This window comes from Galleria mellonella, unplaced genomic scaffold (assembly GCF_026898425.1).
Source record: "Galleria mellonella isolate WM207_F2 unplaced genomic scaffold, CSIRO_AGI_GalMel_v1 utg172, whole genome shotgun sequence".
Taxonomy (NCBI): Eukaryota; Metazoa; Arthropoda; class Insecta; order Lepidoptera; family Pyralidae; genus Galleria; species Galleria mellonella.
This window is the reverse complement of record NW_026442015.1, coordinates 1,400,531-1,415,975: the sequence shown is the minus strand read 5'-3', so window position 1 is coordinate 1,415,975 and position 15,445 is coordinate 1,400,531. Positions and strand designations below refer to the sequence as shown.

Sequence of the window (15,445 nt, the reverse complement as noted above, 5' to 3'; positions counted from 1 at the left end):
AAGATTTTTGTTAATCTCTTAAGTTATACATTAAGATTATAAAAACAGTAATATATTGCAATATATTATATTTAGTATACCTTTTATTTAGAAAAAGGGCACATAACTATATTTATATTTATCCGCTCATAGCTCTTTCTGGTCATACTCTCAAATATCCCAAGAAATAAATTTATACTAAGTAAAATATTACCATTTGGGAGTTTTCATAATTGCTGAATCCAAATAATTGTAATGTTGGAAAATGTGAAAACTAAAAATAGTATCCATAAATTTTTATAACTATATAAAAATATACGTAAATGACGATATATATAAGTATGTGTGGATAAGTATATAAGATTTTTAAAAGTTAAATATAATGTTGTTAGTCTTTATTACTGCAGATGTAAAAAATATTAGATTTGATTAACGGTCAGTTGAAATAAATAGGTTTTTTTTTATTTCATAATAACAAATGTTTATACTAGCTCCTAATAATGGGATTAACGAGTCCCACAAAATAATATTTTTAAATCCTCACTTATAAATGTTGAGTAACTACGAATATAATCAACTAATAAGCATTGTGTTCAATAACCATTAAATTTAAGTATTATATATGTTATGGTTAAGCATAAGCAAAATTCTATGGGTGAGGTTTTCGTATGTATTAGAAGATGGCGTATACAGACGGATGGAAATTCCTAGTATGCTAATAGTTTTTTGTAACTAGTCGTTGATTATTAAAATCTATGGGCAACATAGTAATGATTTCATTAGGCCTAGATGGAGCGATGACCTCGAATAGGACGTGTCACGGATAGTCGATAATGCATGTGGCTGCAACCCTGTGACACTCTATGAAGGAGGTAAATATATATGTATGTAGAGATTAAAGTATAGGGTTCTTCAAAAAGGGTATTATTAAGGTTTCTTCAGGGTCGGCAACGCGCACGTGACACCCCTAGTTGTTGCAAGCGTCCATAGGCTACAATGACCGTTTACTATATTAGACAGACTGTACGAGTATGCTTGTTTGTAACCAGTTTTAAATAGTATACACCTCGCAGATATTATTAACGAAATAACGATATAACATACACCAGATTTTAAGTTAAATCTTCAGGAATACAACTGTGAAAATTGCATTCAATTTAGAGCGGTAGTTTTTGCATAATATCGGAGCAAACTTATAGATAGTCATAAATTATTTTATTAACTTCTATTGTTCTTTTGCAGATCTCTCATATTGTTTTTCTTTTCTAAAATCTATTATGTATAGACATCGTTCAATTATATTTATATTATATCCATAATTTACCAGGTACAATGTCTACCAAATTAAAAATTTACACTTCTTTTTATGAATGCATGGATGGTTAGATGGATATATATTTGATACTCTTTTACGCAAAAACTACTAAACAAATTTAAATGAAATTTGGTACACAGGCAAATATATGCTAACTTAGCACAGGATATATTATAGAATGTACTGATTCAGGCGGATAAAGTCGCGAGATACAGCTAGTAATCTTTATAATGAATGTTGATATAATAACAAATGGCGATAGTTGATAAATCAGTTGTAATGACTCAAATATTTTAAAAATTTATTCATAAAATATATTATATTATGGCAACGAAAATAAAATTTATTGAAATCGGAAACTTAATCCTATTACTATTAATAAATAAATAAATGCGAAAGTTTGTGAGGCTCTTTGAATGGATAGATGTTTGTTTCTTTTCAACCGTTGTTTATTTTTTATATTTGTTATCTTATAACTCCGTCTTCTATAAACTGATTTGGATTTTTTTTATATACCTAGGTCCTATAAAGATTTCATCAAAATTAGTTCAGCAATTTGGTTTTTAAATCAAAATGATTACGGTTTTGCCACGAATGAAGTCGGTATCTTTTTTTATGGATTTTGTGGATAAATATACTATTTATGTAAAAATTATTCAACGGGTTTGAATTAAACAAAACAAACTTCATATGAAAGATTTCAACGAGCACGTACTTAAGATTTTTAAGTTCATGAATTCTACTGAAAACTGTCTCTACAAGAACGAAATAGGATGTTTTTTTATTAAATAGACAATTTGCATAAAGCTAACCTAATGCCGATTATTTTAGAAAGTCTGTTTCTAAATTAATCGGCGTAACGTTAGCCTTTTGCGTGTGTGAACACGAAAGTAAAAGAACCCTTATGTTCATTTACTTTTGTGTGTAATTGTATCGTGAGAGCCTACTTGTTAATATTAAAATTGTACTTTTTCTTAAGCTAGTAGGAGTTTGTAACATCTTGTTTAGACAATTCTTGTTTGGCGCATAATTAGATAATAATACTATATTCTTATATAAATTGATGATTGATATGGGCTAAATAAACGTAGCTTTTATAGGCCTATCATTTAATTATCAGAATTAAAGAAACGGATCAAATTAGTCATATTTTTTCTTAATATATTACTTACTTTCAGTTATAATTATATAGTCCTTCTTTCTTGTTCTAATGGAAATTAAAAAAATATATATTATTGCAAGTAGATGTAGCGTATTATATTTTTCAAAACCAAAATACTTAATTTAGTGTTAAAAAAAATTAATTAACGATTATAAGGCTACTGATCTGCAATTTTACGAGATTATAGTATTGTATTATTATATTAATATCATTAATTATTAATAATTATTAATATCATAAAATTGCAACTAAACCGTATCTATAGTACAATATTTTGCAAAAAACTACTAGATAGATTATGATGAAATTTGGTATAGTCCTAACTCATATATGGACTAATAAATGCAAGAAAACGTGTTTGGATAATGACTGCTAAACCCCGCGCGGGGTTTTTATAGTATATATTTGTTATTTTAATTATTTAAATAAAAAAAATATATCTCATTTTATGAGAAAATATACATATTAGTCGCGAATTAAGTCGCGAGAATATCTATTTATGTATATAAAAAGATTGTAGGTAAAATAAAAATGAATTAATAATAGTTATTGATATTCATGGTATTTTTTATATGTATAACTACATAAGGTGTCCATTATGTCTTCACGGTACATTATACGTAGTTATTTTATAATGTACACTCATAGAAAAAATAGCAAATAATTAACAGTTTGATGCGAAGACCTCGACTCATAGACGTCATAGTTTGTTTTTTAACGGATGATAATATAATGGTATCCTTACCTGTGCTACTGGTTTGCATTGGCGAGACACCAATGGAGAATAGTAAGATGAAGTTGAAGTCAGTTAAGTTGGCTCATTGTGGAGGATTTATGGAATTAACTACGATATATTTCAGGAGGAACTGCGTAGAGGCCGACCGTACCCCCTTATACTAGTAATAGACTCTTTACTTTTCATTATTAGTAATTCCTATTTCCTAAACGTCATAGTTATGGTAACTAATGAATTAAATTTAATTTAATCTTTAACAATCCACTGAGGTCCCATAACTGGGCACTACACGAATCGCATAAAGAGAATTTAATTGCAGCAATATTGATATAAGACCCAAAAGTAAATCCTACATTTTTTAAACAAATTTATTAAAATCGCCTCAGAATTGAGGAAGAATCGTACAAAATATATATATATACAAAAAATTTATATAATTAAAAACCTGATTTTTCTTTAAGTTGTTTAGAAATAACATTGTCGATTTGTTTTTTTTTACCAAAATTTTAAATTATCCTGATCGACCAGAACAGGTAAACTTAAGTTCAATGTTAAGTTGCGCTTGTTTTGTTACTTTATCTTATTTATGACAGCATTTAATTTTATGTAGTATGTATAATATCTTTTGTTGAAACTAGAAGCCCTCTCAATTTCAGCGCAGTTCACTGTGAACACATTAAAGCCTCCATAATTTGATGCCAGTTTCGGGCACACTTTAAATAGAAAACACACAAAGTAACCCAGTTTCTCGCAACCTTACTTTCTCCGTCGGTACACCCGTCTCTTTTCGACGTCACATGTGTGACAAGGTCGCAGTACCCAAAATTCAATAGAGTCGCATAATGTAATTAAAGTGGCAATTTTGTTTATTTTTATAACGTTAATGAAGGCGCAACCCTAATCCTCCCACGATTAATATTACTTAGAGAAATGTGACAGGTACGATTTTATAATTTTAAGCATTTTATTAGTTGTTAAATAAGTATACTGTTTAATAGGTGAATATATTAAATAAGCAAAAATGTTATTTCTACCTAGTTTCTTATTGTGTTTTTTTTTTGTTATTATTTACTATTTTTATACGCTTTGAAATAGCTAACATACTGACGATGCACCAGAGGAAAAGTCGAAAGTAATTGCCTATAAATATGAACAGAATCATAGATATTATGTAATGTATCCACATGCTACCCCTCATCCTTTTTCATTATTGAGGAGTCATGCATCCACACCAATTAAACCCACACTTCAATCGGAAAATAATTATGTAAACAAATACCGGAGGTCCTATGGAGAATGTCTTCATTTTATTAAAATATACTCACGGTATTGTTCCTGCCAGCGTCAACGAAGAATATATTCTATCATTTACCGTACATGGGATGCTTTGATAGTCTTCATCCGTTCTCGCGGTCAGCAGCAATCCTGACTGATTTAAACAAAGTTCGAAGTACAACGACCTGAGCCGAGGTGTAAATTAGCGATGTCTTTGTACTAATATTACAGTGTAAGGAACAAGTAGTTTATTATATTGTTATAATATCATAGGCAGGGTGGAAGGGTAGAGAAAGACTTGCTAGTAATAAGAATTAACAAATCCATTGCTAGCTATATAGGGTATATTCGACAATATTATATAGGTCGGCCTCCACGCGGTTCCCTGGAAACTATGTATTGTAATTGATTTATTGTTGAATAAGTCACGATAAGCAAACTAACCTGCTTCATCTACACTTATCATCCCTCACTAGTTACGATGTATACCGTTAGTGTTGATGGAGATTCCATTCCATTACCATCCATTAAAAAAAAACAAGGCAGAAGGGACTTTTAGTAACGGGAACACATGACCCTATTGCTGGCAAATATGCTCTATTAGCTCGATTTCCATGAAATCCATCTAGAAAATCATTGTAGTTAATTTTTGATGAATTCGACACGATATAAATACCCTCAATAATGCCCTGCCAGCATATACCGATAGAATAGGTGGGGTTTTCTTTCTATTAACACTATTTGAAAAATATTTTATAACCATTAGCCTGGAAATGGCTGTCAGTTATTCCGGAATTCTTTCCGTGACTTTGCAGTGTCATCTTGCCTCCCTTTACATTTATTGACGTAGAGGCCATCTAAATCCAATAACATAATATTAAACAAAAAAAAAAACTTGCTTACTCTCCGTACATAAGGAAGTTTGTGAATACTCAGTCAAAGTCCGCGGATGTACCCATAACATATGACCTTCACACGAACATGATCTTGTCTGTTAATGGTCATATAAGGTTGGACTGTCTAAATAAATTTATGTAAATATTTAAATGTAAACAAGTAGATCTAGATAGGGATATTAGTTTTTCCAAACAATGTACGACTGAGCTAACTGATATGTGTATGTGAGATGTTTAAGCGTAAAAGTATGCCATATGATCCTCATTGGCGTAACTAAGATTATATTACAAGGAGGCCTGGCTCCAGAAAATTGACGGTCAGACAAATTTTTGCGCGTAGTTGAAAGCTCCGCTCGTATTATACTGTAGGCACCAGATAACTCCGGAGTGGGCACATCCCACTCGGCTCCACCTTAAATATGCTTATGAGGTTTCTTTAGTTCTAAATGTATAGTTCTAGTTGACCCAGCAAACCTTCTATGTCCTTCCAACGGCACATACCTGGTTCATTATATTGAAGGTTATTTATTTATTTATTTATTTAAGAATAAATTGGTCATAAAGTTATTGAAATAAAAATTGTCCTATCTCTCAAGATATATCAAACAGTACAAAATTTCATTCAAATTGAATGAACAATTTCAGAAATTAGCATGAACGTGATAGTAGCCTCGTGGTACTGGATTTTTATATATTAAGATTTTTAGTCCGTCACCATATTAAAGATGTAATACACTGTAGTGATACTTCATTCTCATCATCATCATCATCATCATATCAGTCGTTATCTATTCTCTGCTAAACATAGACCTCTCCATAATCGGCCATAAAGAACGGTCCCGAGCCTCCTGTAGTTATTTACTTAATAATATTTTAACGTTAATTAATTATCGTGTCATTTGCTTTTCAACTACCTTAGAAGAGACCTAATATAGATATATTAAGTACCTTTTAAGTTAGTATTTTATGCGATATTGATAACATCCATTATTGATATTCGGCATTTTATAATTCATACGATTTATAAAATGAAAAAATAATTGCTTTAATTAAACAATAATAAAAATATGTCAAACCCACAACATAAAATTTAATATAAACACTTTTAGTACATTATAAAATCATTACGAGTAGTATGAAGTGGTCATGCATAATTACATACTTAATCGGTATAATAAATCTAGTGGATCAAGTTATTTCGCTGTTGGTAAATAGAGTTTAAATTAAAACATTTTGGGTTAATACAGACCAGTCAATTAAAAGTCGATAAATATTATGGATCAAATATGGTTATTTTATCGCAGAATTATTTGATACTACTACTTTCTCCCCTCCTTCACTCCCCCCCCCCCACGTCTCTTGACGTCACGACGAAGTGACGTCCTTAACGTCACTTCAATATTATTAACTAAATAATATTACGTAAACATTGCAAGTTCAGCCTTGCGGAATTTCATAATGGTTTGGCCAAAGATGATGAAAACATAGAACACTTCTGCTATTCGTAAGTCGGTTAAGAATACTTATTGCGTACATGTAGCAACAACTTGATGAAATATTGCTATTTATAAATAATAATATGAGTGATTGGTAACGCTTAAATAATGCTTATTTAAATATTCCTGTATTTAGTTCTAACTAATGAATCGTCTCAGTTTGGCACGAGTAGCAGGACATATTTATGTCTACCTTTTTATTCTCCCATTATGTCGTTTACGCGGTGCAAGTCAGTAAAACTTCCACAGCTTATAATATTTCCGATATCTTTCAGATATTTCAGTCAATTTACATAAAATCATAATGAATTATACACCTAAACCTTCTTCATGAATTACTTTATCTACTGATGAAAATCGTATTAAATTTGTTTGGTAGTTTTTGAATTTATCGCGTACACACAGATAGATAGACGTTTGTCGCGTTTATCTTGTTTTTTAATATATTATAATATCCTAATTAGTATGATATATTTTACAATCGACTTAAATAAAAAAATTACACTAAATATACAGTAGACAATGCTAACTATTGCTTTATCATGTTCTTAAATCATATTTTTTTATACAACTTAGAATGGTATACAAGCTGACGGCCCACCTGATGGGAAGTGGTAACCGTCGCCTATAGACATGAGCAGTACCATGGACATAACAGAGTATACTGTTTTGCCCATGATACCCCCATGCGTTGCCATTCCTGAGGACTCAGGTATTATTCCTCTGTACCCTGTAAATTCACGCCATATCCCACCCATCAAACCGAAACACAGCCATGCAAGACAACTGCTTCACGGTAGAAACACGAATAGGACAGAGGTACCCAAGCAATCGACTTTTGTACAAAGTTTCCTATACTATCTACTATACTATCGTAAACGTGACAGTTTATATGGATCGATGGGTGTTTCTCTTTCATAGAAAAACTACTAAATGGATACGAACTTTTTAAATTAATCCACGTGAGCAAAACCGAGGGATACAGCTAGTATGGTATGTCAATAAGAGATGACGGCCCATATCGTAGTCTATGAGAAATAACATCAGCTTTTTTTGTGCATTACATATATTGAGAATAACAAGAAAAAACACTCATATTTGTCTATTTATCGCAACTTAAAACTCCCGGCTTGACCAAACAGATAGTACCACAGGTTTATTCATATCGAAATATAGATAGTTATTAAGTTATTAATAATTGATTGTGTTCAAATAAAGTTTCGAAAACAAAAAGCATCGATTTGGCTGGAGGTTAAACCAGAATTTCCTGTATCTACGAGGAGAGACTAGACAAGTATTTTATTTTATTAGAGTTTAAAGACACTTAGTGAGATTCCTTTTTTTTACAACATCATAAACTGGTATCTTATTTGTATCTACTTTTATTGCTTATTTTGCATATAAAACGCAGTAAGCACAATTTATCCTTACTATTATTGTAAATATGAAAAGCGTATATGTTTGTTTATTACCTCTTAACAACTTAATGGCTTGACCAATTACTATTGAATTCTGTATACATGCACTATATGAAATAGAGCCTTCTCTATTTCAAATACGATTACGATAAAAAGTAGCCTATATCTTTACATGGGTTGCTTTTTCTCTATCAATGAATATATGTCGGTCACGCAGATAAAGTTGCATGTAAAAGTTAGTCTGCTTATATATTTTTATTTGTAATGAAAAATTGTAGTTTTCCGCTGCACACATCACAAATTATCGTTTCATTACAGTTATATCGTAATCATTTATCGAAGTATGTGTGATCGGTATTATGTAAATGTATTCGTTTTAATTATAATACAAATATATTAGCATTGAAATAAAATACACGCAAATAAGTACAGGAAATTTCTAATACGGTATCATTAGTTTGCGATTATAAATCGTAATTGATCGATCTAGTGTGAAAATAACGTCCGAGTGCATATAAAACATATATATTATATAAATTCAATTTTACGATGATATCATAGCCGAATCCCTGGAGGACTTGAATAGCTCAATGACTTCAATAGTGCTGCTCAACAGGTAGGTTAAGATTAACATGGGCAAAACTAAAATCACGTCTAACGTCCAATAACCTATTCCGGTTATGATTAAGAACACCACGCTCCCGTAAGTTAAGCATACCCTTCAAGTTACTCAGCGAGCTATGTAGAGGCATATGATCGGAGTTTCTTTGCGTGACAGAATCCGAAATGAAGATATTCGCAAAAGAACTAAACTCACTCACATAGTCTAAAGGATAAGCAAGTTGAAGTGGCAATAGGCTGGTCACATAGCTCAAAGAACCGATAACCAATAGGGAAAAAAGTTCTTAGGTGACGACCTCATACGGTATCTCTTTTCTTTTGTGTATGTTCTACGTTTGTTGTTATTTGTGTGCTTTAAGTAATGCAAATAAATATGTAAAAATATTTAACTAGCTATCCCTCAACATGAATTTTTAAGTAGCTTGAAAAAGTTTTATCTAGTACATTATGGCTAAATTAGAATAATATCTTTTAACATTACAATGAGTTGTGCCCTCAGATGTTTGACGTTCCTCATAAAACAGGGTACTTAACTTTAGACTTAGGCTATTGATATCATTATATGGCATTTATTATTATTATTATGAAAATAAAAATACCACTATATAAAATTAAACAATGGTAACAGAAAGAAGAGAGTTTAAAAATAATCCTTGTATTAAAATTGAATTCAAATTACCTAACGTAATTTCTTACTTATGGATTTTGCATATAATTTTAACATATCTAGAAGATCTAGAATCTAAAGAAAAATTAAATTTTAATGTTTTATATGTAAAATAATTACAATCATACAACCCGCATGGAGCTCAGTTTATTTTTATTCAAGTAAATATTGCTTTTAAATAAATGCTACTTAAGTAGATTTTGCTCCGCCAAAACAATGCTACTCTGCCAAAGTTTAAAAATATTTTAATTTAGAATACAGAATCGTGTCTACTCCAATCACATTATTAGTATGGGAATAACATGGAATGGGATTAACTATTGATTGTATCAGGATATACGATATACACATTTTCGAAATTAAAAAATGTTACATGGTTTTCAATATCGTACATTTGTGTTATAGTTATCTAATAACACTATTGACCTTGTCAACACATAATTTATAGACATATTGTTGTTGTTTTAGTACCCATAATATAATAAACTGATAGGTGCTTAAACTATTTAACTGCTTGCATAATGTAGTCATGTGTGACATTTTGTACTATCCGGCTAAATATATTTCTTCATGTAGCCTATTTTTAAAGACTAGTATTGCATAAAAATTTTGCAATTTATTTACTTTAGTCCGTTTTCATTACAAATAATGATATTGTAAAACTTACTGGCTTTATTTTGCGGCTTTCATTATCATTTTATTTTATTATATACAAGAATTTAGTTCTAAATGTAGTAATGATCTAAAAAAGTGAGACAGTTGATGGATGCAGGTAGCTCAGAAGTATAGTGAGGCCTGAGTATTGTTCAGCATCACGCTTGAGTGTCACTGCTATTGTATAAAAAAAAGTTAATATACAAAGCACAGAGTAAGTAATCACTGCGTCGGTTTTTCGAAAATGGCAGGAATGGTAAAACTTATGTTTAAAATAAACAGGGTTGTAATTTGAATATACATAAATATATGATGGGACAATGCGTAATTGTTTGTTATGATTGTGATGTGCTTTGAATATTGTGTAGATAATTAATTTTAGAGTTTCGAGTCTCTAGTATATGACGTTGGTAGAAATGGTCTTAAAAATGGCGACCGATTACCATTTTGATATAGGAAAATAAAAAAAAAATCACTACGTCACTTAAGAGCCGCCAATTTTTTATATTGACAAAATTGATTAATCAATTTATGCAACCACCTAGAAGAATTAACACAATAAATTAAATTATTATTAATAGTATTATACAACTATTTACAACATGTTAATATTTTACTGAACTAGGTATTATTTTGTGGAATCACTGGTTATTTGATTAGAATTATTTTGTTTAATTCCGCTACCATTGGTATGTGTGCGAAATATGTGTATTTATAACATGTCTCTGTCCAAAATATCGGTATCAATAGGGATCATAAAATATTACTTGCTACTAATAGCTAGTAGTAGCTACTTTATAAAATGTCAAATTCAATGAACTGGTTGCATAGAAATATGTAATATATAAATAATGCATAGAATTATATAAACGATGTTTCGTTCAAATGACGCGATGTTGATACAGAGTGGTTTAGGCTTAACATGAATTCAGATCATCATCAGATTCAGACCATCAGATCATTATGCACCTGGTGATTTTTAATTGACACGTGAGAACCCGGAAGATTCACTAGTTAAGTAGGTACCTACGTTGTGTTTAGATAACAAATTGTAAGGATTTCTGCGATCGATGCAACTTATTATCATGAAATATGTACGTGATTAATTATTAATGAAGTCACGTTCGAGAACGAGTGTTGTAAACGAACTGTTTTAATAACGTTAGGTGTGTTTTGGTATGTAATTCTTTAATTTGTCTGCAAAATTTGATGTTTTTCGCGGGTGACTTGATATAGTTCTAATTCTAGAGTTGGTCCCATATTAACCTTTGGCGATTGATGACGTCGTTTTTATTTCAGCAGCCAAAAACAATTTTTGTTGGGAATCAGAATCTATTTATAGATACATATCTAAGTTATAAATGCAAATATTTTCAATATAAAATGTATCTACGAAACATTAAAACATCGATAATTAGTGTATTTTGTCAGGATTGAATTTGCTGTTTTTTTTTTAAGATATTCTTGGGAACGTAATTTATTGTATCGGATTAAAAAATATATAATATTTTGATATTAGACTTCACATAGATAATTAATATTACAATATTGTTTTGATATGGGAAAATAAACAATTGGATGTGTAGCAGAATTCTTTGGAAGAGGAGTTGTTTAATAGACCTTTTGAACCTGATGTTCTGGGTTTTTAATAAAATTAGAGCAGTTGGTATGACTTTTTAAGAAACCATGAAACTATGAAATGAGATTCATTTTCCTAGTCATATTTAACATTAAAAATGTTAATAATACGATAGATGGAATGCTACACATCAGCCAATCACATTTTCATTGCGTGCAAGACAAAATGTACAAGAATTTCATAGTTCCGTTCCACCAATATTCGTAGATCTCTTCAAATGACCGCAGCAACGCTTTCTGCGTCCGCTCCTGCTGTAAATTGCAAATTGCGCGCCATTTCGTCTCTTGCCAAACTAAAAGAAAATGCTGAGACAGGAATTTATAATAATTTTTCACACCTGACTGATTCCCATAAACTATTATTATGTATTGCAGAAACCGGAAAGATCGGCTGGCTGGCTGTATAAAAAAATTTCATGAGTTAAAACGTATTCGGTCTGGCGCGCGCGGCCAGTCACTCTCGCGCGCTCGCCGTCACAAGATGGCGTCATAGTTCTTTATTTTGTAGTGTTCCAATTTTGAATCTTTTTGACAGTTTCGCGGGTTTTTTCGTTGTTTCTAGTGGTTCTTGTGTTTTATTTATTTTTATAATGGCCTTCCATACACTATCTCGTATGGTGGAATATGCAAGAGCGAACAGAAAAATAAGTGAGTGTCCTTTCGAACTTATTACGAAATTTTCTTTTTGGAATTCCGTGCGGTTGAATATATGCAACGTCTAATTTCATAATGACCTTTAAATTCCATTATTATTAGATAGTGTGCAACACTTGCTGTTATTGAGTGAATACTTTGGCTCAACATTAGTCCTAATCATAATTATTTATCGAAATTTAGCAACTTTCTGAAGGCAACTTGCGCAATTTAATAGAAATCCTGCCGTTTCTATTAGTTTTTATATACTATGAAACTTTTGATACTTAAATACTTACTTTTTTATATGAATATTATCTTTTTGTTTGTACAAGTGTAACGGGATTTAATAGCTGAAGGATACGACGAGAATACTAAAAATTTACATACGTCGTTTTCTATTTAATCTTACCGTAATCTTATCACTCCTCAATTGTAATAACCGGTACAGTGCGCATAAAAATGGTTTTTGAGTAGAATAATTTTCGTTTATTGTTTTCATGAATCTTGCGGTTATAATACCATAATTACTAATTTCAAATACATTTAAAAAAACTTGTACAATAAGGAACTGATTTGACAATAAATTAACAGTAGGTATGAAGTAGTTTATATTTGTTGTACCATATACATATATGACACACACAATATATATATATATATATATATATATATATATATATATATATATATATATATATATATATATATATATATATATATATATAGCTATATATATATGTCCATTCAATTTAAAATGTATTAATACTTTTATCTATCAAAATATTTATTCCATTTATAAATTGAATTTTTTTATAGTGCAATGCACCGCCACTTACTCTCTTTGTTTAAAAAAAACAATTGACTAGTAGAAAATGCAATAAGGCATTAAGTTCACCATGCATAGCTACATATTTTGATGAATGCAAATGAATATATAATTAAAATCAATAAATACGTGGCATTAATAAGTATATTTATTCCTTAACCAAAAGAAAAATATCAACTTAAAATCTAGTGATAACGTAACCAAATAACTTCCCCCAGAAACATGGTCGAAATATAAAAATTATTTTTGAAAATTTGATACAAAACGCCCTGTTAAACGATCTATTAATTGGGCATGAAAAAAATATTTTCTTTGTCTCAAATATAATTTTCAATAATAAAACAATAAACTATGGAAATTACTTTTTAAAAGCCGCATAATTGCGTAGTTGTGGTCGCAGAATGCAATTCTATAGAATTATGAATGTTTACTCACCCGATGCTAACGAAGTGAATCAGCAATAACATAAATCTTTGTGACTTTTCAATTACATACTATAAATGTTCATAAAATATACATACCTGCAAAGTAAGACTGCAGTGTAAATTTTCACCGCGTAGTTATTATAAACCTTTATTTTTTCACCTAAAACAAAAATCCTTACAGAGAAAATCACAGTGCATACCAATGTAATTGACAATATGATAAATTTTCTTAAAAGATGATGCACATATTTTATGTTTTTATATTACTCATATAAAATGTCTCAAAATTTACTTAGTCTTCATTACCGTATAAAATATATTTATATACGTAAAGTACCGAAATTGATTAACGCACGACGTTTTAAGCTCAACAATAAAAAACATATACGTATAGAAAACGTTAAAAGAAACATTAATACGCTGGGTACGTTAATTAAAACGCTTTTATGGTTATTTCGCTGTTTAGAAATTGTTATTGCATATTTTCACTGGCAAGTGAAATTTTTTTTTATATAATATTTAATTTGAAATGCATATTTATCATTGTTGCAATGAAGACAAGTTATGCTCACAGCTTCGTCCGACTAATGCAACGCATAGGGAGTATCATGGGTGAAACAGTAAACTGTGTTATGTCCATGGTACTGCTCATGTCTATAGGCGACGGTTACCACTTTCCATCAGGTGGGCCGTCAGCTTGTTTGCCATTCTAAATTGTATAAAAAAAAAAATAATTTTGTACATACAAATATACATATCCATCACACCTGTCACTGTAATTGTTCCATTAAATAAAATAGGTCCCTTTAAATGAAAACTTCTACTGATAATAGCCTATTATAATATCCTCTGTCACTGATAAATCCTATTACAGTAAAAACTCATCAACTATTGCTCCAAGAAGCATTATCATCATCATCATTTCAGCTGTTAATTGTCCACTGCTGAACATAAATATTTCCCATAAGGATGGTTTAGCCAGTAGTTGACACGCTTGGCAGGTGAATTGGCAACCGCAATTAGGCTTCTAGAGATATTTTCAGAGGAACGCTGTTCCCTATCCTTCTACAATTAAGTTCCTTTAATCGACTCTCACGACACTCACAGGAAAGGAAGGGGTGTCCTATTCTATGCCGAGACCACACGGACTAAGAAGCATAATTAAGTAAAAACTGAAAATAATTTTTGTACCTTTTATACTAAGTCAATCACATGACTGCGAGGTTTGTCTGAAAAGATTAAACTGTATTGGAAAGTTCAAAATTTGTTTTAGGAATTTAACTGTGCCTATTTATGGCAAATTGTTCAGTTTCATGGATACTTGTTCCATAATACACGTAATAAACATTATAATAATCTATTATTTTACTGACCATTATTTAGTTTTATTTATTTATTTTATTTAGAAAACAAACAGTACAATTAATAGAAAAAATATTACATGATAAATATTTAGTAACCAATAAAGTTTCCGCTAATAAGTATTACATACATATAGAGAAGACAAGGTTTGATATACAACAACAAAAAAATGAAATGCAAATTGCAATTTAATTCTTAATATTATCCTTAATTATTATAGCCAACATTATTAAAAGGCGCTTGAGACGCTATAGCTTGGTATGTTTTATCTATCTAATTTTCTTTCTCTTGTACCAGCGTATGAATACAAATTTGTATCACTTTGTTAAATAATAAACT

At 30.3% G+C, this 15,445-nt stretch overlaps 1 protein-coding gene across 2 annotated transcripts in view; it reads left to right on the top strand.

Annotated features, from left to right (window-relative positions):
• Positions 1-15,445, top strand: part of LOC113523132 (scavenger receptor class B member 1) — a 99,477-nt gene that overhangs the window by 34,949 nt on the left and 49,083 nt on the right. Inside the window, exon 1 of one of the 2 annotated variants that reach the window (XM_052893186.1) lies at positions 12,311-12,505. The exons of the other annotated variant lie outside the window; for it this stretch is intronic. Within the exon in view, the coding sequence (XP_052749146.1) occupies positions 12,448-12,505 (58 nt within the window). The 5' untranslated portion in view covers positions 12,311-12,447. Of the gene's footprint in view, positions 1-12,310; positions 12,506-15,445 lie in introns of those variants that run through there. 2 annotated transcript variants of the gene reach the window in all.